This window comes from Trachypithecus francoisi, unplaced genomic scaffold, assembly GCF_009764315.1.
Source record: "Trachypithecus francoisi isolate TF-2019V2 unplaced genomic scaffold, Tfra_2.0 Lachesis_group10, whole genome shotgun sequence".
NCBI classification, from domain to species: domain Eukaryota; kingdom Metazoa; phylum Chordata; class Mammalia; order Primates; family Cercopithecidae; genus Trachypithecus; species Trachypithecus francoisi.
The window spans coordinates 5,313,154-5,340,970 of record NW_022681455.1 but is presented as its reverse complement, the minus strand read 5'-3'; the positions used below and the strand labels follow the sequence as shown (position 1 = coordinate 5,340,970).

General features: G+C 40.6%; 1 protein-coding gene and 1 long non-coding RNA gene across 7 annotated transcripts in view; one reads left to right on the top strand and one right to left on the bottom strand.

The window, feature by feature from the left end:
- FARS2 (phenylalanyl-tRNA synthetase 2, mitochondrial) overlaps positions 1 to 27,817 on the bottom strand; it is a 537,773-nt gene that overhangs the window by 390,933 nt on the left and 119,023 nt on the right. For 5 of the 6 annotated variants that reach the window (XM_033216106.1, XM_033216105.1, XM_033216109.1 and 2 more), the window contains exon 2: positions 20,692 to 21,324. The exons of the other annotated variant lie outside the window; for it this stretch is intronic. In XM_033216106.1, coding sequence (XP_033071997.1) covers positions 20,692 to 21,303 — 612 coding nt within the window. In that variant the 5' untranslated portion in view covers positions 21,304 to 21,324. The remainder of the gene's footprint in view (positions 1 to 20,691; positions 21,325 to 27,817) is intronic. 6 annotated transcript variants of the gene reach the window in all.
- On the top strand, positions 16,342 to 26,798 carry LOC117086664. Its single transcript, XR_004438518.1, has 2 exons — positions 16,342 to 16,417; positions 26,739 to 26,798. It is a non-coding gene; the product is annotated as an uncharacterized LOC117086664 (long non-coding RNA).

Sequence of the window (27,817 nt, the reverse complement as noted above, 5' to 3'; positions counted from 1 at the left end):
AACCAAATTTTGGAGAAGAAAGTATTAGCCGTTCTCTCCAGTTAACTTCAGAGACTATGCTAATCATGTACCTCACTTGGTAAAATGTCTATCTCACCCACACTACTTTCAATTGGGGAAAAAAACTGGCTTTATCCTCTTTACTGAGAACAGAGAAGCCAACAGAGAAGAAGCTCCGTAATGTCTAAGCCCTGTATTCCCATTCATAAACATCTGTGCCTTTTCTGCAGCCATGCTTCAATCCTTCACTCCTATCTTAGTAACAAAAGGAAAAGTGTGCCTTCCCCTGGTCAGGCTGCAGATGTTACTAATCCATCTCCTCACATCTTGGATACACCCTATCCCATCACTCCGTCTCCTCAAAGATGTCACTTAGAAATCATGCCATCTCTGTTGCACCAGTAATCTCTCCAAAGGTTCTTTCTCCTCAATGAACATATACCATTCTTTCCTTTAAACAAACAGTCCACCAAACCAACAAAACTCCCTCCGGTCCCAGACCATGCTGCAACTATTCCCTCTCACAAACACAGTTAGGTTGATAGCTCTTTTATGGTCTTCTTCACAGCTTCCCTTCCTTCCACTGTCACTAAATATTTGCATTCCAACTCATTTTCAGTCCTCTACAGTCTTTACCCTGCATACCTTCCCCTAGATGAATGCAGCTAAACTGATAACTGCAACTATCATCATATGCCCATAGATCATATATCTCCACCTTCACCCCAGGCGACTGTGCCAGGGCCAGATACACAGGTGCACCTGCCAAGGGGGCATTCCTACTTGCAAATCTTGAACCTAAACATATCTCAGACTCAAGTCTCTCTCCTGCCCCTACCCCAAAACACATTTCTCTTCCTGAGACCCCTAATCCTGTGAATGGCACCAAAAAAGCAACCCGGGAGTTAGTTTTAATTGCTTTTCCCTTTCCCTCACTTCCCCATGTACAGGGATAAAATCCAACACATTCCACCTCTTTCACATCCTTTCTTATCCATCATCCCTGCCATTTCCTTGGCTTAGCCTGCACGGGTTCTCTTGGACGATTATAATAATCTCCTAACTACTCTTCCCATCACCAGTCTTGCCTGACCCTGCTCCATTCCACTGGCCACGTTGCAGAATTATTTTTCTAAAATGACAACCTGAACGACTGCCTCACTCTGGCCACTTAAAAATTATTAAAGACTCCTCATTCTTTTTAAACTGAAGTTCAAATTATAAAAGTTCCATGGCAGGCCCTTTATGAAGCAGTTCGTGCTTCCCTCTCTAACTCCATCACCTGTCACTTCCCAATGTGCCACACTCCACAATACACATTCCGGGGACTCGTCACGCTCATACATCTTCATTCCTTCAATCTGCTACTCCACCACCTGAAACACAGTGAAACACAGTGCCCCTTCTTCTCTGCCTGTACAACTATAATGTTTCGCCTGAGATTCTTTGGGACACCTTCTATTATTACCCCCAGGAATAGAGCTCTCCCTCTTCTGTGCCTTGGCTGTATCTTTCACTATGCTGACTGTGGGGAGTAGAGTTTATACTTTATCTCTCTCTATATATATAGGAACAGCACTTAGTCAAGACCTTATTTTACACCAATCTGGTTTAGGATGAGCCTCCCAAGAATGTGTGGCATCCAAACACAAAGGCAATCTATATCCAATTCGGCTCAACCAAAACCTGTCGCTAAGCAGGCGACCTCTGAGTCCCAGGGATAAGCTAGTCATCTGGAGAGTGACAGACACAGGCTGTAACTGTGATGAATACAGCCTCACATATTTGGCAGGCCTACTGCTTACTAATTCTTGGTTCACAGAGAAATAGGAATCACTTCTAAACATGAGCACACTCACATTTCTTACCACAGAAACTCCCGGCTGGGCATGGTGGCTTACACCTGTAATCCCAACACACTGGGAGGCCGAGGCGGGCAGATCACGAGGTCAAGAGATTAAGACCATCCTGGCCAACACGGTGAAACCCCGTCTCTACTAAAAATACAAAAAAATTTAGCTGGGCATGGTGGTGCATGCCTGTAGTCCCAGCTACTTGGGATGCTGAGGCACGAGAATCTCTTGAGCCTGGGAGGTGGAGGTTGCAGTGAGCCAAGATCGTGCCACTGCACTCCAGCCTGGAGACAGAGTGAGACTCCATCTCAAAAAAAAAAAAAAAGAAAAAATAGAAACTCCCAAGCCTTCATTTCCCCTAAATGCAGCAAGAAAATTCAATTACATTATTCAAATCCAACTAAAGCATTTCAGCAAATATTAAGTATTCAAATCACTTTGGAGAAAGGATTGGGATGCCTTAGTAAGATGAATAGACAGATATATTAAAGGGATAGCAAACTCATCCAAGTGGATTTCAGCTGCTAATTTCTACAGTTTTCAATTTCCTTAAACAACTGGGCCCTAAGTAGGATCTTCTACTGCTCATCATTTGGGAAGACTTGTGTTTGAAAGGGCCCAGTTAAATACAACTCTGTCCTAAGTTCTCCTGTTTTAACTAATAGCTATTGAACCAGCTTTGCCATTCCCTGGATTTTCTATAACGCACCACATGCCAATTAATCAAGTTACAGAGATTAGCACAGGGGAAGGAATGCATCAAAGCTCTGCATTGCAAAAAGCAGACTTTATTTTCTCCCTGCTGCTTGTCTCATTTCCTCTCCTTGCGATGAGACTTTGTGCCAGTGGATTAATGGGAAGACATGTGAAACAGTCAGTATTCTGTGGTGAAAGATACCACAAAAATACATTGGTGGCTGAGAAACAACTTCTGCCAGGCAGCTGAACAAAATACTGGCTGTCAGAGTGCTATACTAGATTAGAAGCTCAAGCTTCAAACAGACAGGTTCCTCCTATTTCACTCTAAGCTTTCTCAGGGAAACCCCTATGTCAGACCTTTAGTTTCCAACTCAAACAAGTCCTCGCTGGCCAACATGGCCTGTCCACATCTCCCCTTACTTAAGCCTCCATGACAGAAAAATCAAGTTGAACATATCACAGAGGCTACTCAGTTCCTTGCTTAGTGACCAAAACATGTGCTCTGCAGAGGCCAGGGACAACAGAACACCTAAGGGCAGCAGGTTCCATCCCATGGGATTCCACGCAGCCATGCAGCCAGCACAAGGCGAGGTTGCCCTCCACAGTGCTGTCAGTGGTGTGGCATCGGGCAGCTACCTGAACTTGGTCTCCCCAAAAATACTGCCGAATGCTGCTGGGTATTTTGGAAATCTGGCCATTTGCTTTGCCTGCTTGTATTAAGCCTGACATATCACGATGAGTATACTTTCCAGCACTTTTCTTCTCTTAAGGGCTCTCCTAGGGGGAACAATGGGAAAAGGAAGTAGATTAATATTCCTGCCAAGCTCTGGCCTCTACGGAGAATCAGAAATTTCAATCCGTCAAAGCAAGGAAGCTGCACACAAATTACATGGAGATTAAATATCTGCATCTGTCAAGGCAAAAAGCACAACGACAACAACAAAAAACACCCCATTCTGGTGTGAACTGGTTCTCATGACAACCACCATTTAAAGTAGGAGAAAACTTCACCCATTCTGCTGTCAACTTTCAAATTATGATCTCTCAACATCTTCTTCCCAGTCCATGATGACAGATAAAAGAGAGAAAAAGAGATTGCATTTTCTTCTCCAGGTGGCTAAACAGCTCATTCATGATGCCAGTGGGTAAAATATAACAGGACAAAGGCCCCATCGAAATTCCATCCCCTATTCTACAGGAAGATGACAGAAGACACATTACTAATCAGTTACCCATGGGAAGGAACAGAAAAGACAGCAATGGCTTAAAAAAAAAGTAGATCAGCACTAAAAAGGACAACCCACAAGATACATAATTGACACTGACAACGCTCAGATAGATCTACACTTAACACAAAAGGAGGAGACAACTATTAGTAAGATACACAGAAGGGGATGGGCAGGGCAGCCACCATTAGCTGAACACCTCCTAATGGCAGGGAGCATGGCAGGCTTGTTCACCACCCCTCAAGGGTTGTCCTCATTTTAGTTATGGACACTGGAGCTCAGAGTGTAACGTTAAATGACTTATTTCAGGTCAGCAGAGGCTGAGCTGCAGAGCCAGGATTTGCCTCTCCTTTCACTAGCTCAAAAGCTGGTGTTATTCTGGAGAATAATAAGTACTGCTATAAAAACAAACATTTTCAAGCTATAATGCCCAGGCCCATGGAGGGGCTCCAAAAGCCAGCAACCAAAAGTTCCAGTCCTTTATTCAGTCCTAAAGGGCAAAAAAGGCCTAATTCCTTATTCCTATAATTGTATGTATAAATAAAGGCTATTTATTAGTAATTGGCTAAGTGGTATACTAGGAGTTACTAATAAAAATGTGGCATCGATAGAACATAGAAATTGGCACTGACTGAGGACTCTCAGTGTTTCACCATGAAGTCTAGATCCCCAAGAATGGTATGAGAGTTAATTTTATGTGCCAACTTGATGGGGTCACAGGGCGCCCAGATAGTTCGTTAAACATTATTTCTGGATGCGTCTGTGAGGATGTTTCTGGACCAGATTAATACTTGAATAGGTAAAGCGGGTAAGGCATGTGGCCCTCCCCAGTATGGCCTCAGCCAATCCATCAAGCACCTGAATAGAATAAAATGCTGAGGAAGAAAGAATTCTCTCTGCTTGACTATACCTGCGCTGGGACATCAGTCTTCTCCTGTGTTCAGTCTTGGACTCCATCCCCTCTTCTGCTTCTCCAGCCTTCAGATTGAGATGAACTGTACACTCATTCTCCTGAGCCGTTATTTTTATTACAGATCTGTGTTATATCTTGTGGGTTCTGTTGCTCTGGAGAACCCTGACTAACACAAATAGACAATAACAAAGAACCGTCAAATCCCTGCAGCACTCTTCAAAAGGTGGAATCTCCACAATTCCCAAGAAGTAAACTATCAGTAGATCTTCAGTGGTAGCCTGAGTTGGTTGTAGACCTCACGTACTATTAGGGCCTTTTAATAAGAAATCACTGTTCCTCTAGCTACATCATTATGGACGACTTTACTGTGTATAAATTGACATGATAGAATCGATATCTAACAACTAGATTTTAAGATTATATTTGAGGCAATAAATAAAAATCATTTGTATACCACTATTACCAAAGGAGATGGATACATATTCTACATAGTCCTACCACCAAATTCCCAAATGACACCTCACTGCTATCACTGAATTCCTTTCACATTAAAAAGATGAAAGACTTGAAGTAACTGAACTGAACGGTCTTTTACCTTATCTGGGAATCCATAGCATAAAAATATTAAGAAGCATCACTCTGGAGAAGGTTAACCCAAGTTCCCTTGAAACTCATTCTCTCACTCAGAATCTTTTTGGTGAGAAAGCATTTCTTGTCATTTGTCAAATCTAAATCTTTCTCTGCTTGATTTAAGCATAGCTCATAAACCTTGAAGAATACACACACGTTATCTGAATTCCAACACAAACAAGATTCCAAGGGCCAGTGTTTACCAGATGCATGGTAAGATCTGCTCCCCGCAGGACCCGTGCTGCCCACTGTCCCTGAGTCTGCTCTCTGGCTAGCCCTCCACCTTATCAGCTTTCTAAACAGAAACCAGCTCTTTGTACTTCCTGGTTCAGAAATGACCACAACTTAGGAATGTTCCCAGCCCTCAGAGAGGGACTTTCAACTTTTCCCTTGGCTTTGCCCAACACATTCAGCCCAGCCTCCTGTTCCTATACTGCCTCTGACTCTGAATTCCTGACTTAGTTCTCAATCTCAAATCATTCTAATGACTGACATCCGGTCATACCCAAGTTAGGCAGCACTCTCTGCCTTCCTACCGGTAACTTAACCCTAACTTCTGTTGTACTTACATGATCTACCATCAAACATAATCCCAGCATGGCAACGCGACCCAAAAGAAGTGTTACAGAAAAGCGGCCGATGTGGAAAGAGAGAGGATTGCTGAAAGAATCCAGAACAGCTTTTCCAATTTACTACAGACTTAGATTGGGAATTACCTATTAACAGCGAAAACTATCTCCTTGACCCTGACTTCAAATTTCATAATCTAATCCAGGAACCTATAAAACCCTTTAAATTATATAAAAAATTCTGCGTGCATGTATGTGTGCGCACGCGTGCGTGTGTGTGTGTGTGTGTGTGTGTGTGTTTCTGGGCAGTATGCAAATTTCTCATCAGACTCTCAAACAGGAAAAGAAAAAAAAATTAGAAATCATTGCGATACATGTTCTCACTCATAGGTGGGAATTGAACAATGAGATCACTTGGACACAGGTAGGGGAGCATCACACACCGGGTCCTATTGTGGGAAGGGGGTAGAGGGGAGGGATAGCATTAGGAGATATACCTAATGTAAATGACGAGTTAATGGGTGCAGCACACCAACATGGCACATGGATACATACGTAACAAACATGCACATTGTGCACATGTAACCTAGAACTTAAAGTATAATTAAAAAAAAAAAAAAGAAATCATTGCAATAATGAAATACTATTGATCTGATATAAAATTATATAAAGTTTCTATAAAAACTAAAAAATACAGCTAAAAACTAACATTATATTTAAATGATGTATCTAGTTTAAGAAAACTATCTTACCTTTCAAAGTCATTGAAACTAACAAAAGTTTACAATTTTGCAGAGACCTATCCCAGGATAAGTCAAGGAGATGACGCAGAGAGCAGATTTTAGGATAAAGCCTCAGAGTGAGGACAATGAAAGTACCTAGTACAGCGAGCGTTCTTGGTCAAACAGCAAGAGTGTAGTCTTTTACATTTGTGAGTAGACTTGGGTATCTGGACATATAATTCAACACAATGTGAGTGGCACAGGCTGCTAGCCATTTTTGAGGCTGGCTGGTAAAGAAAATTCCCTCTCACCTACAGCCCACCTGCACCTACCAAGCTCGAAATGTGAAATTAGACCACTCCATCCCCACAAGTAGCATTCGCTAACACACAACAGGCAGAGAAACGCAGTTCCTCGCAAGGCGTGAAGTTTACTGTTAAGAGCATCATTTCTCTGTGAAAATATTTTTGCTATTTTCACACATCACTTCAACTAGTAGAAAAAAAACTCTGTTACTGTAATTATATGGATTTGGTAAATCTAATGAGGTCCTCCTAGCCTTCAACAACAAATGTAGAATGTAAATGGCAATAATTTTCCAAAGATCTTAGAGAAATGACATGCAAAGAATATTAATCTGTTCTTTTTTGGATGCTATCATTGGTTCAGAAGCACAAGCTTTTACCCTTGAGAACATCCTCTATTCTCTATGTATTCCATCTACTAAGATCCAATAACTAGAGAGCTTTCCCATTACCTATTTTCAGAAATATTAAATTTGAATTCGGAACAAATATTTTGCCTACATACATATGACTTTCCCTAGCAGCTCATGTAATTGCATAAATGATAGCCTATCTCCCTAAAGAATTCTAGACATTCAGGAAAGGGAGCAAGCTGACTCTGTCACTTATCACCTACACAAAACAATCAATCCTTCATTGCCTGCTCTGTGAAAACTGAGTTGAGTCCTTGAAATATTTTTCCTTTGCCAGCTGGCACAGGAAATGCTAAACTTTGTCAGTAGAGGTCACTGGAGGGACACTGCAAAGGAAGGTATTCTTGCTGGGCACCCTGCGCTCCTTTTGCCCAGATCTGCAGTGCAGGGGGCAACATAGCTCCTCCAATGGCCAGCTGTTCCTCTCAGTACCCCATTTGATCATTTTCATAGCAGAGTGCTTCCTGCAAGACAAGTCTCCCAAATTAACTTTCCCCACACCCAAGAAAGCAGATTCCGATAAATTCCAGAGCGTGGATATCAAGCAATTTCACCAGCATGGCGCCACTACCACTTCTGAGCCACTCAGTGAGCCACAGCCGCGGGAAGAAGGAAGGGGCTCTTCTTTGGGTCACCCATCTTAGCCCTAGGAGTAGCAGCTGCTCCTTATAGATAATACTTCTGGACTCTCTCATTACCCCTTACTAGCCAACCCCTGATTCCCCAAGTTCTGTGTTGAAGTTTGTAATTCTTTACATTATGCTTTCCTTGATCAAGTTACTGTGTGGTTTCTATATCAGAGTTGGACCCTAACTGACACATGTGTTCTTATAACTGAGAATACCCAACCAGAAAAACAAATAGGTGAGCTGCCATGCAGTTAACAGTGCTAGCTGTCATCTTTTGCAGTGGAAGTTGGCAGTTCAGAAAGAGGGAGACATTGCCGTTCTGTGCAGAATCCTGGGTTAGAAATATGAGGCACAAAGAAAGATAGAGTGGCCCCTTTACGGAGCTGACTAACCAGCTGCAGACCCCAGGCTCACACAAACTAACATTTCAAGGCAGCGAGTTGCTGAAAGCCCAGTAAGGGTCATGGGCAAGACTGCTACAAGGCAGTGATGGGTCTCAGGCTAAGAGCATAACAGTTTCTAGCTTGTCATAGCTAAGGACTAATTGTCTGCAAAAGCCCTGTGCCACAGAAGAAGGGGTCTCTCTCCAAACGGTCCTCCAAATCATGGGGTATTTCCCAAATCCATGGACTCCTCGCTGTGACCAGTTGCCTCTCACTACACTGTCAAGACAGAGAACTATGTAAACATGTGGGCAGAGAAAAATAATTTTAAAAAGGAAAAGCTGTTTCAATTGAAGTGTGTCTTTGACAGGGACAACGCTTCCTAAAATATTTTAAAGAAGAGATTAGGGAAACATGGGGACTATAATCCGTCAAAGCCAAATAAAAATGCCTTCCACAAAACCCCTCCACATGAGGCTATTAAGGAAATCCAATAACCACACGGCGGAGAATAAAACCCTGTCACTCACTGAAAGACAGAGAAGTGATTCAGAGCAGAAAGCAGGAATAAAGAAACTACCATGGACTCACTACAGAAGTAACAGTGGGGAAGCTTGGAAAGAGAAGCCCAAAAACAGGAGGGTTCCAATGAACCATCTGGAAAGTGGGAGAGAATATCAAAGGCAGCAAAAGTGAGATTTTCTAACGATAAATGACAGCGTTTTTTTCTGACAAGGATGAACCACAAAGATTGCCAAAGGGGTGTTCAAAATGAAGTGCCCACTCCCACGGGAAGGAGTCGTGAGGCAAGAGCACCACGCGTGGAAGGCACCCCTCCCCGACACCCCTCCATGAGGAAATGGCGAATGAGCATGATTCTGTTTACAGGGGTGGGTGGTATATGAACTGAACACACACCTCTTGATGAAGGGCCATTCCAGTAACGGTTTGTGTTCAAAATTATATAAAAAGCTTACTTCTCTGTACACCTTCACTCATCTTTTTTATAAAAAGATTTTCCAGCCGGGCGTGGTGGTGGACGCCTGTAATCCCAGCACTCTGGGAGGCCGAGGCGGGCGGATCACAAGGTCAGGAGATCGAGACCATCCTGGCTAACACGGTGAAACCCTGTCTCTACTAAAATATACAAAAAATTAGCTGGGCGAGGTGGCGGCGCCTGTAGTCCCAGCTACTCGGGAGGCTGAGGCAGGAGAATGGTGTGAACCCGGGATGCAGAGCTTGCAGTGAGCCAAGATCGCGCCACTGGACTCCAGCCTGGGCGACAGAGCGAGACTCCGCCTCAAAAAAAAAAAAAAAAAAGATTTCCCTTTCTTTCTGTGTGAATATCTGTAAATTATATAATATTTATAACTTCTCCACAATTATGCCTTCATTTGTTAAGGTGTAAGGTTATATATTTCATAGATTGGTAAAAATTTCAAAAAATTATAGGGACTAAAGGTAGGCAATGCTTTATTTTGCCAAGTACGGGCATATGCTTAAAATACTATCACCATCACTTCGTAAGAGAAATTCTATTTTAACACTCAAGAAAGTGGCAAGGAAATCATCCTAGAACAGAGAGGAGCTCTTTAAAATAAATAAATATACCTTTATAAAAATTGGTACATTGCTCTTATATTTTTGATTTTCCTGTAAAATGAAAAAAACTTGGTCATGGACCAAGACTGGTGAATACACTCAAGTTTGAGAACTACTAGCAAGGACAAGAAACAGGTACAAACATTCTTATATAAAATTAAAGAAAATGAGGCATTTAGAATTTAAAAAATAATAATAATAATGAAGACAGAATCTAGAAGGAAAGAGGGCTCATTATGAATCATCTTAAATTCAGGAGGAAGTATTGCCTGCATATGCGTGTACACGACAGAAAAATCCTGGAAGAAACGGACCCAGAGGATGTTATCAAAGGGGAATGAAGACAAAATAAGGAGGCAAATGTGGGGAAAAGAAAGAGAGATCAGCCTGTTACTGTGTCTATATAGAAGGAAGTAGACAGAAGAGACTCCATTTGGTTCTGTATTTGAGATGCTGTTGATCTGTGACCCTACCCCCAACCTTGTCCTTGCAAGAGACATGTGCTGGTGACTCAAGGCTTAATGGATATTGGGTTGTGCAGGATGTGTCTTTGTTAAACAAGTACCTGAAGGCAGCTTGCTGGTTAAAAATCCTGCCCGTCCCTGGGCAATGGAACATCTCGGTGTAAAACCCATTGTGTGCTTTGTTTACTGAACAAGGAGAAAACTGCCTTTAGGAATAAGGTGGGACTTGCTGGAGCAATCCTGCTAAAAGGTTTATGGAGAGTTTGCATATGTATGTCAAGGTACAGCATTTTCCTTTAAACTTATTCATGTCACAGGGGTTTTTCTTCATATGTCTTACTGCTGATTTCCTCCCTACAATGATCCTATTGTCCAGCCACTCCCTTATGTTTAAGATGGTAAAAATAATTATCAATAAATACTAAGGGAACTCAGAGACCGGTGCCGGCGTGGGTCCTCTGTAAGCTGAGCGCCGGTCCCCTGGGCCCCGCTTTTCTTTCTCTATACTTTGTCTCTGTGTCTTATTTCTTTTCTAAAGTCTCTCGTTCCACCTAACGAGAAACACTCACAGGTGTGGAAGGGCAGGCCACCCCTTCAGGCAAAGACTCCACAGCCAAGACTGGAGAACAACCGGCAGAATGCCTGTCTCTCACACAACTCCTCTGTCCATCCTCAGGGCCCACACACGAGTGTGTACCTGGTGAAACAGGACAAGGCGCCACCAGGGAGAGTGGGAAAACGGAACTTCTCTGAGCACTGGTCCACACATGCATGTTTCAACTGATATTTTTAATCAGATTAAATAGACACAGGATTTGTGTGAGCTTCCGCTGGTGGGCCTGTCAAATACTTGAAATTCACCATTCTCTGCAAAATAAATGTCTCAAGTGTTCTGCAAAAATTTCGTTTTGAAGCTATAGTACAGTGGTTCTCAAACATGTAAGTCTCAAAATCCTTCTACGCTCCTAAAAATTATAAAATATTACATTGTTTGCAAAGAATGATATGATGCCTGATCTCATTCACCCTCCTTCCACATCAAAAATAATCACTACCGGCCGAGCGCGGTGGCTCAAGCCTGTAATCCCAGCACTTTGGGAGGCCGAGACGGGCAGATCACAAGGTCAGGAGATCGAGACCATCCTGGCTAACACGGTGAAACCCCGTCTCTACTAAAAAAAATACAAAAAAACTAGCCGGGCGAGGTGGCGGGCGCCTGTAGTCCCAGCTACTCAGGAGGCTGAGGCAGGAGAATGGCGTAAACCCCAGAGGTGGAGCTTGCAGTGAGCTGAGATCCGGCCACCGCACTCCAGCCTGGGTGACAGAGCGAGACTCCGTCTCAAAAAAAAAAAAAAAAAAATCACTACCTTGATTTTGGTGTTTACTATTCCCATATATTTTTTTCACATCTACTGTTATGTTTATCTAGCTGGATTAAAGAAAAATTGTGTTTGTGTGTGTGAAAAAGAGAAATAGACAAAGACAGACAGAGAAAGAATATAAGCAAGTCCATAAGAACACACATTGTCAGGCATGTTTTTGTTGTCGGGTGCGTTTTGAATATCCATTTTACAAGATACGATAGTTTAGGACCACTCGTGGTGTACTTGTTTCCATCAAGATTGCATTAAAACCCATCCATGTTGACACAAGTACCCCTAGACCTGTTTACGTTGATTGCTATAAAGTATTCAATGTAAAAACAGAGCCCATTTTATTTATCCTTGCTCCTCTTGATGGGTATCTGAGACTTTCTAACACTTAAAGAAAAAATGCCAAATCACATAGCATACAATTTTTGTTTTCATTGGAAGCTACCAAATTACCCTCCAAAGTGGCAGTAACTATATACACTCCTAAGAGAAGGGTGTAAGATGGACAGTTCCTCTAGGCCTTTGGTATTGTAAGGCGTATTAAGTTTTGCTAATCTGCTGAGTTTGAAATCATATTTGGTTGTTTTAATTTGCATTTTCTTGTTTATTGATAAAGCTGGTCTTGTTTATCAGCCAGTCATGTGCCTTCTTCTTACACAATAAATCATACACATAAAAGTATACGAGTAGGACATGTTTAAAGAACAGTAAAGCACACACATGTGTGCTCATCACCTACATGCATTTTCAGAAGAGAGAACAGTGTCAAAAGATTGACAGAAGATTGGTAGTGATCATGTAAAAGAAAGTCTCAGGATGAAAAAAAGAATCCAGTAGGAAAATGTCTGACAACATAGCAAACATCTCCACCGGGCACGTAGAAATGTCTCATAACTTTGATTATGGAGACTTTTATTAGGCAGCTGTTTTAACACAATGTAGCCAACTTGAGCACTTCTTTCTCTTAAGGATTTTTCTTGTTTAAGAATTCTGATGTTTACGATATTATATTCTATCAAAGTCAAAATGATAATCTCCTATATTTTCTTCTGAAAGTTTTAAAGATTTCTTTTTCACAAATGAATTATTAATCCATCCATTTGATGGATTTAATGTGAGGTAGAGATCCATTGTTTTCCTATAGAGATGACTGTCTCAGAACAATTAATGTAGAATCCATCACCTCCCACTTATGTAATATCACTTACATTTTATAAGTTCTCAAATATGAAGTAGAACTGTTTCAATGTTCTCTACCCAATTAACCTTGTGCCATTACTAAACTATCTTTGCAACTACACAAGTATAAGTCTTAATACCTGGGGCTCTTTCTATAAATTTTAAGATTAGTCCCTCAATTTTTCCAAAATATCCAGTATAACTTTTGTTTGGATTTGTGCTGGATTTGTATATTAATTTTGCATGAATTGTCATCTTCATGATATTGTTTTCCTATCTATGAATCGACAAATATGGTAAATCTCTCCTTGTGTTCTTCTGTGTCTTTTAACAATATTTAATAAACTTATCTATAAATATCTCAAACATCTGATGCAAGATTTATACCTAGGTACTGAAATATTTTAGTTGACACTACAAATAAAATGTGTTGTTACATTTTCTAATTGGTTCTTACTTATGGATAAAAACATTAATTTTTCTATATTGTCCTTGAATCCAACAACTTTGTTGAATTGTCTTATTAGTTCTAATAGTCGATCTGTATATTCTATTTTTTTCTAGGTAAACCATTAAATCATCTACAAATAAAGCAGTTTTATCTATGTTTTCCAACGCTTATGCCTTCTATTTCTCTTTCTGGCTTACTGCATAAGCTAGAATTTACCACATAATGATGAACAGTAATAGCAAGGAATCCTGAATTGTGCTAATTTGGATAGAAATGTTTAGAATGATTCACCATTAATTATGTTTGCTCTAAGTGCTTCATGGATTTCATTTATAAAGTCAAGGAAGTTTGGTCACATGTTTTTTCTCCTTGTATCAGTTAATACAGTACAATGTAATGTATGTACAATAATAATGTGGTAGGATACAATAAATCAATGAATTGAATTTTCAAATATTTCATTTAATAATTCTATATCTGTTCATTAAAAAAGAATAATCTATGTTCATAACAATGAAACTTCAAAAGTTTTCTTTCTTATCTAGTTGGGATATTAACATGTCTAACCTCATAAAATGAGCTTGATAGGACTCTCTTTTTCTATGCTCTGAAACAGATTGTACAAGTAATTCATGATTTGGTAAAAACTTGTGTAAAATCATCTGAGGCTGATCGAGGAAAGGCTATTAATTTTAGAGTTGATTGCTTTCAGTTTTCTATTACATGTAATGTATGCTTTTATCTTTAATTTATCCTGTGTGCTTTTATCTTTAATTTATCCTGCATTCTTTTTTTATATTAATAGTTGTCTTCCCTATGAAAGCAGAGACAATCTCATGACTGTCTGATATCTTCTTACAGTCTTGAATCACAGTATATACTCAGCCAGTGTTTTTGACTGACTGACGGATCCCAGTGTTTTCCTTCAGTCTTTTCCCTTAGCCTTTTATTTGGAGATTTTCAAACGTATGCACAAATAGAAGGCATGATGATTTCTCTGCATCCAACGCCCAGTTTCAATAATTAACAACTATTAATCCTCTTACATCTATCTCCAAATGCCGAATCCACCTTCCCACATTATTTTGAAGAACATCACAGACATCAGATCATTTTGCCCTTAGGTCTTTCAATATGTATCTCTAAAAGAAAATGACTTCATAAAAATACAATACCATTTATCACGCCTAAAAAAGAAAAAGAAAAAAAGAACTCAATTTCAAATATTCAGTTGGTGCTCAAATTTCCAGCAGTCTCAAATGTCATGGGTTTTTTTTTTCTTTAAAAATAGATAGGATCTACACATTGTGACTGATTGATCTTTCTTTTAATCTACGGGTATCATTTCCATCCCTTTTATTTTTCTTGCAACTATTTGAAGAAATTGAGTCATTTATCCCATAGAGCAGTGCTTCTCAAGCCACAGTAAAGAATAGTTTGAGATTTCCCATGGATCACAAACGGATACATGGGCCTACTGCTAGTACACAGACGAGGCACACTCAACTCATCAAGAGTCTTTAAGGACACTTGAACCCATCCACACACCGTTCAACAAAAGAAGTCCACTAATAACGTGCTTGAACACAATGGCGTAAACATTTCTAAACCCTTAGCATTGGTGAAACATTTCCTAGCACTTACTTCTGGGTTCTCTATGTATTTCATCCTGCAGATCACATCTCCAGCAGACCTGCTACACAATGTCGCACAGCCTGAAGATGTCCTACAAATATGGTAGTTGGGTCTAGAGAATCCATCAGACTCAAGTCCAACATTTTGGGGGAGACTGTATAGTTGGTATTGTTTCCTTCCTTCAGGAGACTCGTTAAGTGTGGTTGCCCCTCTGTTGGTGACGTTAGTAGTCACTGATGAACAGTGATACTGGCATCTCTCCAGTAAATCTAATTGTGGGAAGTCTGTTCTCCGAGAGACCCCTAAGGAAGCTCTCCTTTTCTCTCAGGTACCGCTGTGTCCCTGTACTACCTGTCTCTGATACAGTGCAGACCTTCCAGCGGTTTGTTGTGACTTCCAATGCATTTGTGAGGATTTAGGGAGAACTTGTCACCTACTTGTGTCGTAGATGCTGTCTGTGGTTTTTGGTTTTGCTATTCTAGTTGCTCTATCAATTTGGTCAGATTTGGGGATATTCAAAAACTATACACCCACCTCCCTTCCACATTTTTTGTAACAGTCATTTTCAGCATCATAAATTGAACACTTAATTTGATGATTTCCATTTTCAATTTTTAAAATAAACTTATCTAAAGTTAAAGGCACGACAAATACCCTTTTAGTTAACACCATCAGTTTTGTTTTTCTAATGTTAACTGTGATCCTGTGGCTTAGGTGGGGAATGTCAAGGTTCTCCATAAGGAAGTGACTATGGTTCCCCACATTGGAGCAGTTCAAAGTATTTTCATTGCTCATCCATGATAAGTAATTTGCAATTTATTGCTAATATTTCTCTTTAACCCATGAATCTATACTTGTATATTTTTAAATTTCTGAGAATATGGAACATTTTTACTATACTTTCTTATTGCTTTCTACATAAACTACATTGAAGACAGGAAGGCAAAGTTCTATTTCTGTTGTTGATTCTTTGACATTTATTTAGACTTTGACTGTCAATTAGTAATGCATAAGTAATTTTTAGAAATCCATATGACTATACAGTTCTGACATTTGCATATAAAACTCCATGTGTGTGCATGGGTCTGCATGTGAATTTTACACACATATACATATATAATTGTGTGTGTGTGTGTATATGTTTATGGCAACCAAATTTTAAAAATAAATATAAATCAAGCTTGTCAACCATCTTTTCCGATTGTCTGTATCTTTACACGTTTTGTTTTCATAACCCATTGGTTTCTGACTGAGGTCACTTAAAATCTTCTAACATGGTTATAAATTCATCAAACTTAACTTTTGGCCGGGCGCGGTGGCTCAAGCCTGTAATCCCAGCACTTTGGGAGGCCGAGACGGGCGGATCACGAGGTCAAGAGATCGAGACCATCCTGGCTAACACGGTGAAACCCCATCTCTACTTAAAAATACAAAAAACTAGCCGGGCGACGAGGCGGGCGCCTGTAGTCCCAGCTACTCGGGAGGCTGAGGCAGGAGAATGGCGGGAACCCGGGAGGCGGAGCTTGCAGTGAGCTGAGATCCGGTCACTGCACTGCAGCCTGGGTGGCAGAGCGAGACTCCGCCTCAAAAAAAAAAAAAAGAAAAAACTTAACTTTTAATTCTTCAGTTTTGCTTTATGTACTAAGCCTATGATGTTGAATACATAAAAATTCTTAATTCATAAAGTTTCCTGATTGAGGAATTATCCCTCTCTGTTACTGTTTATCACTTTTTCAAAAATTCTATTTTACATAATATTAATATTGCTATACCAACTTTCTTTTGGTAACTATTTGCTTCTTTTTCCTGCCCCTTATTTTCAGCCTCTGGTGTGGTTTTGTTTCAGGTTTCTCTAACTGAAAAATATCCAATCTGATAATGTGTGTCTTAAATTAGTAAGTTTAACCCATTTAAATTCATGAATACTGATGTATTTGGACTTATATCTACATCCTTAATTTGGGGTTTCTATTTACCATACTTTTTTTCATTCCTTTTTCCTAATGTCTGTTTAATTGAGATTATGCTCTACATTCCTCCTTTTCTACTCCGTTTGCAATGCATACATTGTACTGTAATCTAATTTTTTCCAACAAAGTCTGAAGTTACTCAGTAATTTTAACCTATCCCCAAATATGACAAGAGCCTTAGCAGACTTTCAATATCTATTGATTACTCCCTCCAATTTATTACTGTTCACTAGTTTTCATCTTAGCATTTTTCAAAATACAAAAGGTTTTTTCCCACAATTAATAGCTAAGTGTATAGATTATTGTGATTCATCCATTTCTATACTTATCATTGGTTTTTGGTTTTTTTTACCCTGCCCCACTGTATTTACTTTTCTTTTTGCTGAAATACACATTATAGTGATGAAAGTAGTAATTACAAAGATCAAACAACAAAAATTGTTGTGGGAAGTCAGGGACCCTGAATGGAGGGACCGGCTGAAGCCGCGGCAGAAGAACATAAATTGTGAAGGTTTCATGGACATTTATTAGTTCCCCAAATTAATACTTTTATAATTTCTTACGCCTGTCTTTACTGCAATCTCTGAACATAAACTGTGAAGATTTGATGGACACTTATCACTTCCCCAGTCCATACCCTTGTGATTTCCTATGCCTGTCTTTACTTTCATCTCCTAATCCCGTCATCTTCTTCGTAAGCTGAGGAGGATGTAAGTCGCCTCAGGACCCTGTGATGATTGCATCAACTGCACAAATTGTTTGTAGAGCATGTGTGTTTGAACAATATGAAATCTGGGCATCTTGAAAAAAGAACAGGATAACAGCAATGTTCAGGGAACACCAGAGATAAGACTTCTGGCCGCCAGTGAGCTAGATGGAACAGAGCCATATTTCTCCTCTTTCTAAAGCAAATAGGAGAAATACAACTGAATTCTTTTTCTTAGCAAGGAACATCCCTGAGAAAGAGAATGCGCCCTGAGGGTAGGTTTATAGACGGCCCCTTTAAGGCATGCTGTCTTTTATGGTCTAAGCTGAAGGGATGAAATAAGCCCCTGGTCTTCTGTAGGGCTCCCAGGCTTATTAGGAGGAGGAAAATTCCCACCTAATAAATTGTGGTCAGACAGGTTGTCTGCTCTCAAACCCTATTTCCTAATAAGATGCTATCAAGGACAATGCGTGCGCGAAACTTCATTAGCAATTTTAATTTCGCCCCATCCTGTGGTCCTGTGATCTTGCCCTGCCTCCACTTGCTTTGTGATATTTTATTACCTTGTGAAGCATGTGATCTCTGTGACCCACACCCTATTCGTGCACTCCCTCCCCTTTTGAAAATCACTAATAAAAACTTGCTGGTTTAAGGCTCCAGGAACATCAGGGATCCTGCCGACATGTGATGTCTCCCCCCCACCCAACACCCAGCTTTAAATTTCTCTCTCTTGTGCTCTTTCCCTTTATTTCTCAAACCAGCCGAGACATTTAGGAAACAGAAAAGAACCCACGTAACCAGCGGGTTCTCCTGATAAAAAATACCTTAAAAGATAACAATAAAATGTTTAAAATTGTCTCTGTAAAATTATTATTAAGTCTAAAACTCCTATTCATAGGGGAATAAACTGAAAGAGGAAAAAACAATTTGTTTAGAGTTAAGATTAGGTCAGAATTAGTACCAACACTTTAGTTGAGGTTAGGAATTCAGAAAATACCACAACCTTCTGACTCCACTCTCCATACCATTCTTGGAACCAAAACTCCCCTTTGGGTCATAAGCAGGTCCCACATACAAAGGAGTGTCATGAAAAAAAGCAGAATACAGAAAAATAGGCAATGAATTCAGAAGAGCTGAGTTCCAGCTTTAGCCATGTTACTAACTGCTGCAGCAACTTTGGGTAAGTCACTAAACCTTTTGGGACCTCATTCCTCATGGCTGAAGTCAAAAGGATCTACCTTGCGAGGTTTTTATTAAGAGGAGTAAATGAAGCAATGAACACAGATGCACCTTATATAAGAAGATTAGATACATACATACACATGAGCATCATTTTTTAACTATATGCAGAATATACAGTAGCATTATCAGTTTAGATTAGTAATTTGTGCTAAAATTGGACTGGACCCAAAACAAATATGAAACAAGGTAAAGGCTAATTTCCTATCCACTTCCTACTTCCCACCTTCTGTGGCAGCCTTGATTTTCCCTCCATTAAAATGCTAGAAGTGCCTGGCGGCCTTCATTGCCTCTTTCATGGCATGCAGGCTTACAAATCAGGGCGCACGGTCCTTTCTTATCTCTTTAATGAGGTAAGCTGGGCTGAGCACCTGTCTGCTACTGTGACCTGGATGTCATATTACTGGCACCACAGCTCCTCTTGCACATTAATTTTAAATGACATCCTTTCACTTGGACATATTTCCCAGATTTTGACCTGTCTTTGTTCATCTCATTTTAGTTCCCTAATAAATCTATATCCTTACTAATCATTATTTTTCCTAACTTGGAAAATAGTCAGCTATTCCAAGTAGAGAGAATGCTCATTTAGGATCCCCTGAGATCCAGCATGGATGGCCTTTCTGTGTAAGGCTAACCTATTACTGTATTATCACAGTCACAAAATAATAGCACATCCAGAGGCAAACAGAAAGAAAAAGAAGAGAAGGGGAGGGCAGTCCTGTTCAGTTATCTCCTGCTACATGACTTATAGAATACAACAAAACAATGGTTACCTATTAGCCTAAGGATGCTATACTATTTGTCTTCATATTAATAACTCATTTAGCTTACATGGCAGGAGAGAGTTTTGTGACAATAATAATTCCTCCTGTTCCAATGAATATGTCTGGAAGGGACATTGCTAAGGAAGTAAAAGGAAATACACCCTGTGTTAGTTTAATGCATCTGTTTCTTATACAAAACCAGAGATGGTTTTTAAAACATGAGTGAAGGACAAGTGGTATGGTAAGTTTTTAGGAAATGGAATCAAGCTTGTAGGGATTTCATAATTTGAAAAAAAACAAAAACAAAAAGATGCACACAACATATTAGGATAACATGTAACAGATGCAAGGGGTCAGGAAAAGGCTCCATGCATCCTAACATATACTTCAAGAATAGCAGCAATTAAGGCATCCCACAGCAATTAAGACATCTCACAGCAACACGCAAAGCCAGGGAGGGTGAGGAAAGTGCCTGGGGACAAGACACAGTTTACAGTCCAAGCCAAGAAATCGTCAGGCCCCTAAGGTACCCAAGAAATTCATTTCTCTCTAACAGCATGAAAATATAATTTACTTCTCCTAACAGAACTGAGAATGACCTGACCACAGGTTTCTGAGTTGCACCTTCAGCCATCCTGGATTAAAGGTGAATTTGAGCCACAGACTATTCTCCATTCATAAGAAGTAACCCAGAGAAAGGCGGGTCAGTATTGAGAGAAAGGATAAGGACAGACAACTGAAAACCAAGGCTTTTCAATTTCTGTAGTTACGCACACAAGAAATCAGTCATGGAAAGTATGGAGGCACACCTATACACAAGATGTCATTAAGTATGGATGATTCACTAAGGCAAAATAAGGCAAGCAAGGATGACTATACTGGTCTCATTGAGCTAAATGTTAGTGACCTCAACATAAAATGTCTATGACATCCTTTAGCAATGAGAAACATCTCGAGACTCACCTCATGTTTGGAGAAGAGCCGCACGGCCTCCAGTTGATGGAAAATAGGGTAGTGCTGGGAGTCGATCTGGTCACGCCTGTAGACATCACCCACCACCAGGAAGGCATCTAGCCCCGCGTGCAGCAAGTCCCACTGGTGTGCAGACGTGTGCGCTCTCAGCATGTGAGTCCGATTCAGGTAATAGTTGTCCCCCTTCTTCCTGCTGGGGTGGTCAGCTGGGATGAGCAGGCTGTCAAAGTTCTGCCAGGTCGTGACCACTGGAGAAAGGTTGTCGTGGACCGAGAACAACGGGGTCCCGAAGCGGCCCACATACTGCTTGTAGAAGTGCTCCTTCACCCTCTCCTTGATCAGCCACAGAGGGTGATGCTGCTGGTTGTGCAGGTTCCTGCCAACTTTCGTGAGGACCTTCCGGGTGAGGTTGCTGTAGTCGTCCTGAGGGTAGGATTTGCCCAGCAGCTCCACCACACTGCCTGGAGCTCTCTGGGCAGCACACTCTGCTGCAGCAGGTCTCGATCCCCAGGCCTGGTGCTGATGGCCCCTGGAGATGTGACTGGCCTTACTCACCAGGTAGACATATGCATGAGCACCTCTCCTGAGAGCTGAGCCCACCATTGTAGAAACTTCTCACAGGTTCTGGAAAGAGCACACAGGCAAAGCACAAGTCAGGTGTCACTCTGCAGAAAGCAAGTCTGTTCTCTGTGTCTCCCACCAGCTCCCTCTTGTCATACTGGCATGTCTCCCCCACTATGACCTCCACACAGCTGAAAGAGCCAATTAAAGAAATCTGACAGATGCGTGATACTTAATGCACTAAATCAGAAGATTCTTGGAAGTCACTGTTAGATCCCTAATCTCTAGTTGTCCTTCCTTTGTCATTCAGGTCCTTGGCTTTGTAGAAAACCTCGTTTATTATGTTATCATGTCCTGAACCTGTGATGTGGAAAAAAACTTTAAATGTGACAACCTGTACATTATAGAACCAAAACCTTTACAGGGATCCCCTAAAATACAGCACTTAATTGGACCCTACTATGGGTCCTACTAATAAAGGAAGTAAATGATTAGATAGAGGCCTCTGAAGGAGAGTGGAAGAGAAGAGATTAGAAGAGCCATCCTTCACATTTCTACCAATCATTAGAAGTTCTCTTTATCTCTGACATAGCATAACTTCTGGATTACTTCACTAGATCACAAAGGGATATTACTAATTTTTTTTAAAAGTTTAAAATAAAATATACCACTTTAGATGTTGGTTAACTTTAATATTTTTAAAATAAAATAGAAAATCTAAGGAAATGTTATACAAAATGATAGCCTATATCAATGGACAGCTGTAAACACAAGTCTTCTCCCATCTGGTCACTTAAACTTCATACCTTTGTGGCGCCTTCTCAATTACACCTTTGGCAAAACAGCAAATTTCTACTACATACCCACAATTAACCAGAAACAGGACTACACTTGCTGAGGGAGAGTGACAGAGCAGCCAGAAGACAGAGCACTGACCTAGATTTTTAAGTAAATAAAATGCCTAGAATTTAATAAAATCACCAAACTTTACAGCTGAAAGTCACCTCAGCCGTCATCTAGTATAGGAGGTTCAAGTCACGGATGAGGTAAGAAAGACCTAAGTGTAACAGCAGAACTCTAAGCTAGTGGAAGAGTTCAATAAGACAACCGCAAAGGGCTGTGGACCACTCACACGGTGTCTTCTTCCCACTCCCACAGAAGCCAGCTATGAACTCACTCGGGGATCCCACTAAGGAGAGTCTTGAGATGTCACTTCCCAATGTTCACAAAAATTTACGTTCACAAACTTCAATTACAAAAATCCATCTTCTAAAATGTGGAATTCTTCCCTACTGGGCTACATTAAAGCATACAACTATGTGGCTGTTTTACTGCAAGGGCCGTGCAATCATACCAAGAAAATATGTAACTTCATGATATGAAGCTGCATTAGGACAGAATTATATTGTTCCAAGTCACTATCAAAGGCACAGTCTGTCCCTGCACAACACAATCCACCTGACTCCAGATCAGAACTGAGGATATCTAGCTTCAAGTTGAAGGGCTGTGCTTGTGTGTGATTGCTTCTTAGAAGCCGTGCACAGCACCTTTGTCTGAGACTGTCATCACTTGAGACATTTTCAAAGACACCCAGGAACTCTCTGGTTTTATTCACTTATGGCATTATTTTGTCAGAGTTGTTGCAAAAGGGCTTTTGGCTGAGCTTCAACTGAAATGTCTTCCCATCTAGTGTTCAGTGACTTGTCACTGCAGTGGATATGAATTTTAAATATGCATATGCAGCCTTACACATCTTAGCACAAAATCAAACTGTTAGGTTATTAGCTACCTAACTCAGCACGCTTGCCAAAACATAAGAAAACCTTTCTTCCTTCCAAAGGCATGTGCTGTTAGACAAAGTTCGGAATTGTTCTGGGAAAGGCGCTTCTGATGCAGTTCTTCATGGGCTGCTGTCGATGCCTTTCCTTCCCAGTTTCCTGCTCTTCACACATCCAAACCCACACTTAGGTTCCATTCCCAGGGATGCGCCCCAGCCTCATGTCCCTTCCTTGCTCTCCTCACGCGGTCCCCAGCTTCCCGATGAAAGTTTGAGGTTTTGGCCCTCGTTTTCAGGCCTTCTATCTATCTGCTCAGCCCTGCTTACATTCTTCACTGTCATTCACCCCACCCAGAAAAGTATTTGTCCTTTCTATTACCATCTCTAACAGAGAGAGAGGGATGACCAGGAGAGCCTTCCCACTTCTATCTGAGAAGTGACTTCCTTTCCTCCCACCTCTATCAAATTTCTCTATAAGAAATGTATCATCTGGAAATACATAAGAGACCCAGGAGGATAAGACCAACGATGTTCATACTTCTATTAACACATTGTTCTTCCATTTGATCCTTCAACAGTTCCGTGATGTAGGTATTGTACGTACCACTTTACCAACAAAGAATATAAAGCTCAAAAAGATCACGTAACTAGCATAAATTCATATGCCTAGGTAGCCATGAGACACAGTTCAGAATTCTTGGCAATTCAAATATAGCTGACCCTCAAACAACATGGATTGAACTGTGAGGATCCACTTACACGCAGATTCTTTTCAATAACAGTGACACTGAGTGTGACTGCCCCTCCTGCCTCCCCTGCCACCTCCTCTACCTCCTCTTCTACGTCTGCCACCCCTGAGAAGGCAAGACCAATCCTTCCTCTCCCTCCTCAGTCTACTCAACGTGAAGATAAGAATGAAGATCTTTAGGATGATCTACTTCCACTTAATAAATAGTAAATATATTTTCTCTCCTCATGATTTTCTTAATAACATTTTCTTTTCTCTAATTTATTGTAAAAATACAGTATATAATACCTGTAACATATAAAATATGTGTTAATCAACTGTTTATGCTATCAATAAAGCCTCCAGTTAACTATTAGTAGTTAAGTTTGGGGGAAGTCAAAAGGTATACAGGAATTTTCAACTGACTGAGGGAGGGTAATCAGTGCCCCCAAAGCCCCCATGTTGTCCAGGGGTCAAGTGCATTTCTCAGTAGGGTATGGTGGCTCACGCCTATGATCCTAACACTCTGGAAAGCCAAGGCAAAAGAATCACTTAGGCCCAGGAGTTTGAAAGCAGCCTGGGCAACATGGAAAGACTCTGTCTCTAGAAAAAAAAAAAAAAATTCTTTAATAAAGTAGCCGGGTATGGTGGCACACACCTGCAGTCCCAGCCACTGGGGAGCTAAGGCAGGAGGATTGCATGAAACCAGGAGTTCAGGCTTCAGTGAACCAGGATTGCACCACTGCACTCCAACTTGGGTGACAGAATGAGACCCTGCCTGACCAAAAAAAAAGTATTATTTCTCAATCAAAAGTCCAAGATTGTTAAGTTCAAATGTTATCTCTGCAATGACCTCCCTTAACTTCTATTTTATATAATTCAGATTATATATCAATGTGTTTTTAAATACATAAATGCATGAATAAGTAAATCCAATAAAACACATTAGTTTAGATGATAAAAATGAAATAAGTACTTAACTACAGACCTAAGGGTCAAATCTGCCCACAGTCGTCTGTTTGGGTTTTTTGTTTTGTTTTGTTTTTTGTCTTTGGCTTTTTTTTGTTTTTGAGACAGGGTCTCACTCTGTCACCCAGACTGGAGTGCGGTGGGATGATCATGGATTACTGGAGCATCGACCTCCCAGACTCACGTGATCCTCCTGTCTCAGGCTCCAGTGGCTCCCTGCCCCAGAGATAGCTAAGATTACAGGTCCAAGCCACTACACCCGGCTAACTTTTGTATTTTTTGTAGAGATGAGGTTTCGCCATGTTGCCCAGGCTGGTCTCAAACTCCCGGCTCAAGTGAGCTGCCCACCTCAGTCTCCCAAAGTGCTGGGATTACAAGCATAAGTCATTGTGCCTTGCCAATAGTCTGTTTTTGCAAATAAAGCTTGTTGGAACACAGCAACAGCCATTGGTTGATTTAACATCTGCAGTGGCTTTCTTGCTATCAAGGTAAGATTGAATAGCTGCTAGAGAGACTGTGTGGCCCACAAAGCCTAAATACTCACTAGCTGGTCTGTTATAGAAAGAGTTTGCTGAGCCCTGTTTTAGCTTTACCTACTGAAAATTTTTTCCACATTATTAATAAAATCTTCCTAGTCACAAATATATGTCGATTATAAAGTCACAAAAAAGGAGCAAGAATACAAATGTGGACATGAAGTATGTTAGCACTGGTCCAAAAGAAACAATCAGACCCAACTATAAGAAGAGAAGATACAGTATAATGGGCAACAGGCCAGACTTCGCAGAGATACCAATGTTGGTTTGATCCTAAGCTGACCTCTTAGCTGCCGTGTGTCATCCTTAGAAACATTATTTAACCTTTCTGGCCCTCAAGTTCCTCGTCTGTAAAACAGAGAAAAATAATACCTATCTCATAATGAAAAGATTACACTAGATCGTGTTCATCAGCTAATTAACTCATTGCTCAGTGTTTAACAGATACGATGAGCTGAATTCAGAGTTCAAAGTGATCCAGAGATTTCAAGAGATCGGGTAACGGATGAACTAATAAAGTCATTCACTGATACGGAGAACTCAGAATGGGTTTTCGTTGTTTGTTCAGATCATCTTTTGTAGAGGGAAACAGATTTGGACAAACGGAAGTTCAGTATGAATGAGACAGCCACATTACAATTTCTGTAAGGCAATTCGAGTTATATTATAGTTTGGAAAGGAGGTAAGACATTAGTCCTGGAAATGTAGACCTTGGAGATAATTTGCATAGACAGAAGAGTTAATATCACAAGCATATATAAGAATCCATGGGAGGCTAACAGCAAGATAGAAGTTGGCAAAAGATAGAAGAATACTTGGAACTTATCACATTTAAGGGAAGGGGATGTAAGGAGTAAGACAGAGGGGACATAAAGGGTGCCACGGCACAGAAATCGGGGGAAAAGACATCTAGAAGGAAACAGGGGCCTTTTCTGAACCCAAATACCACTCAATGTGCAAGTTTAGCATGCTGTATTATTACTACCTGCTGTTGTCTGTATTCCTACTAGACTGTGTGGTTCTTGAGAGAAGAACACACAATCACACATATATAAACACACTCTTTCTCCCCACTCTCTCTCTCATATTTATCACTGTATGCCCGGAATCTAGCACTACATTTGATGCTGGGTGGAAGATGCCAGAAGAACAGAAATAGGAAGAAAAAGAAAAGAATGGAAGGAAATTGGTCAGCAAGGTCGAACAAAACAAAGAAGCCTGCCTCTTTGGTAGGGGCAGTAAATAACTATTTAAAAACTCAATAGAGTGAAGAGACAACTCACAGAATGGGAAAAAGTATTTATAAGCCATATATCCAGGAAAAAAGTTAATGTCCAAAATATATAAGGAACTCAAGCAACTCAACAGCAAGAAAGCAAATAACTTAAAAATGGGCAAACGGGCCGGGCGAAGTGGCTACCGCCTGTAATCTCAGCACTTTGGAAGGCCAAGGTGGGCGGATCACGAGGTCAGGAGATCGAGACCATCCTGGCTAACACGGTGAAACCCCGTCTCTACTAAAAAATACGAAAAATTAGCCAGGCGTGGTGGCGGGCGCCTGTAGTCCCAGCTACTCCGGAGGCTGAGGCAGGAGAATGGTGGGAACCCGGGAGGCGGAGCTTGCAGTGAGCCGAGATCGTACCACTGCACTCCAGCCTGGGCGACAGAGCGAGACTCCGTCTCAACAAAAAAAGAAAAAAGAAAAGAAGGGGCAAAGGATCTGAATAAACATTTCTCAAAAGAAGACATATAAATGGCCAACAGGTATGTGAAAAAAAATCCTCAAAATCACTAGTCATCAGAGAAATGAAAATCAAAAGCACAATGAGATACCACTTCACACCTGTTTAGAATGACTATTACCAAAAAGAGAAATGGTAAGTGTAGGTGGGGATGTGGAGAAAAAGGAACCATTGTACACTGTTGGTGGGAATTTAGAGGAGTATAACCACATACGAGAAATAGTATGGAGGTTCAAAAAAATTAAAAAATAGAACTGTTACTATATGATCCAGCAATACCACTTCTGCGTATATAACATAGGAAATGAAATCTGTATGTCACTTTGTTCACTGCACCCCCTTGTTCACTGCAGCATTATTCACAATGGCCAAGATACGGGATCAACCTAACTGTCCATCAACAGATGAGTGCATAAAGAAAATGTGATGTATGTATATAATAGAATATCATTCAGCCTTTAGATAGAAGTAAATCCTATGATTTGTGACAACAAGGATGAACTAGGAGAACTCTCACTCTCTCTCTCTCTGAATCTTACTTTCCCTATATTTCTCAACGTGAAAATAACATATACCTTGCAATGGCAGTAAGAGGATTAAATAACAATGAAGGTAAAAAACATAACACAGTATCTTGAAGGAATATAACAGGTCCTCAATAAATGGCAGCTATTATCAGTATTATTATTATTATTTCTATCATTACTATTGGGATACAGCTGCCTGGAATGTCCAAACAGTGAGCATGGTGGTCAAGTCCACTTCTCTACAAGACTGCTCTAAGAAGTAACATTTCAAAAGGTAT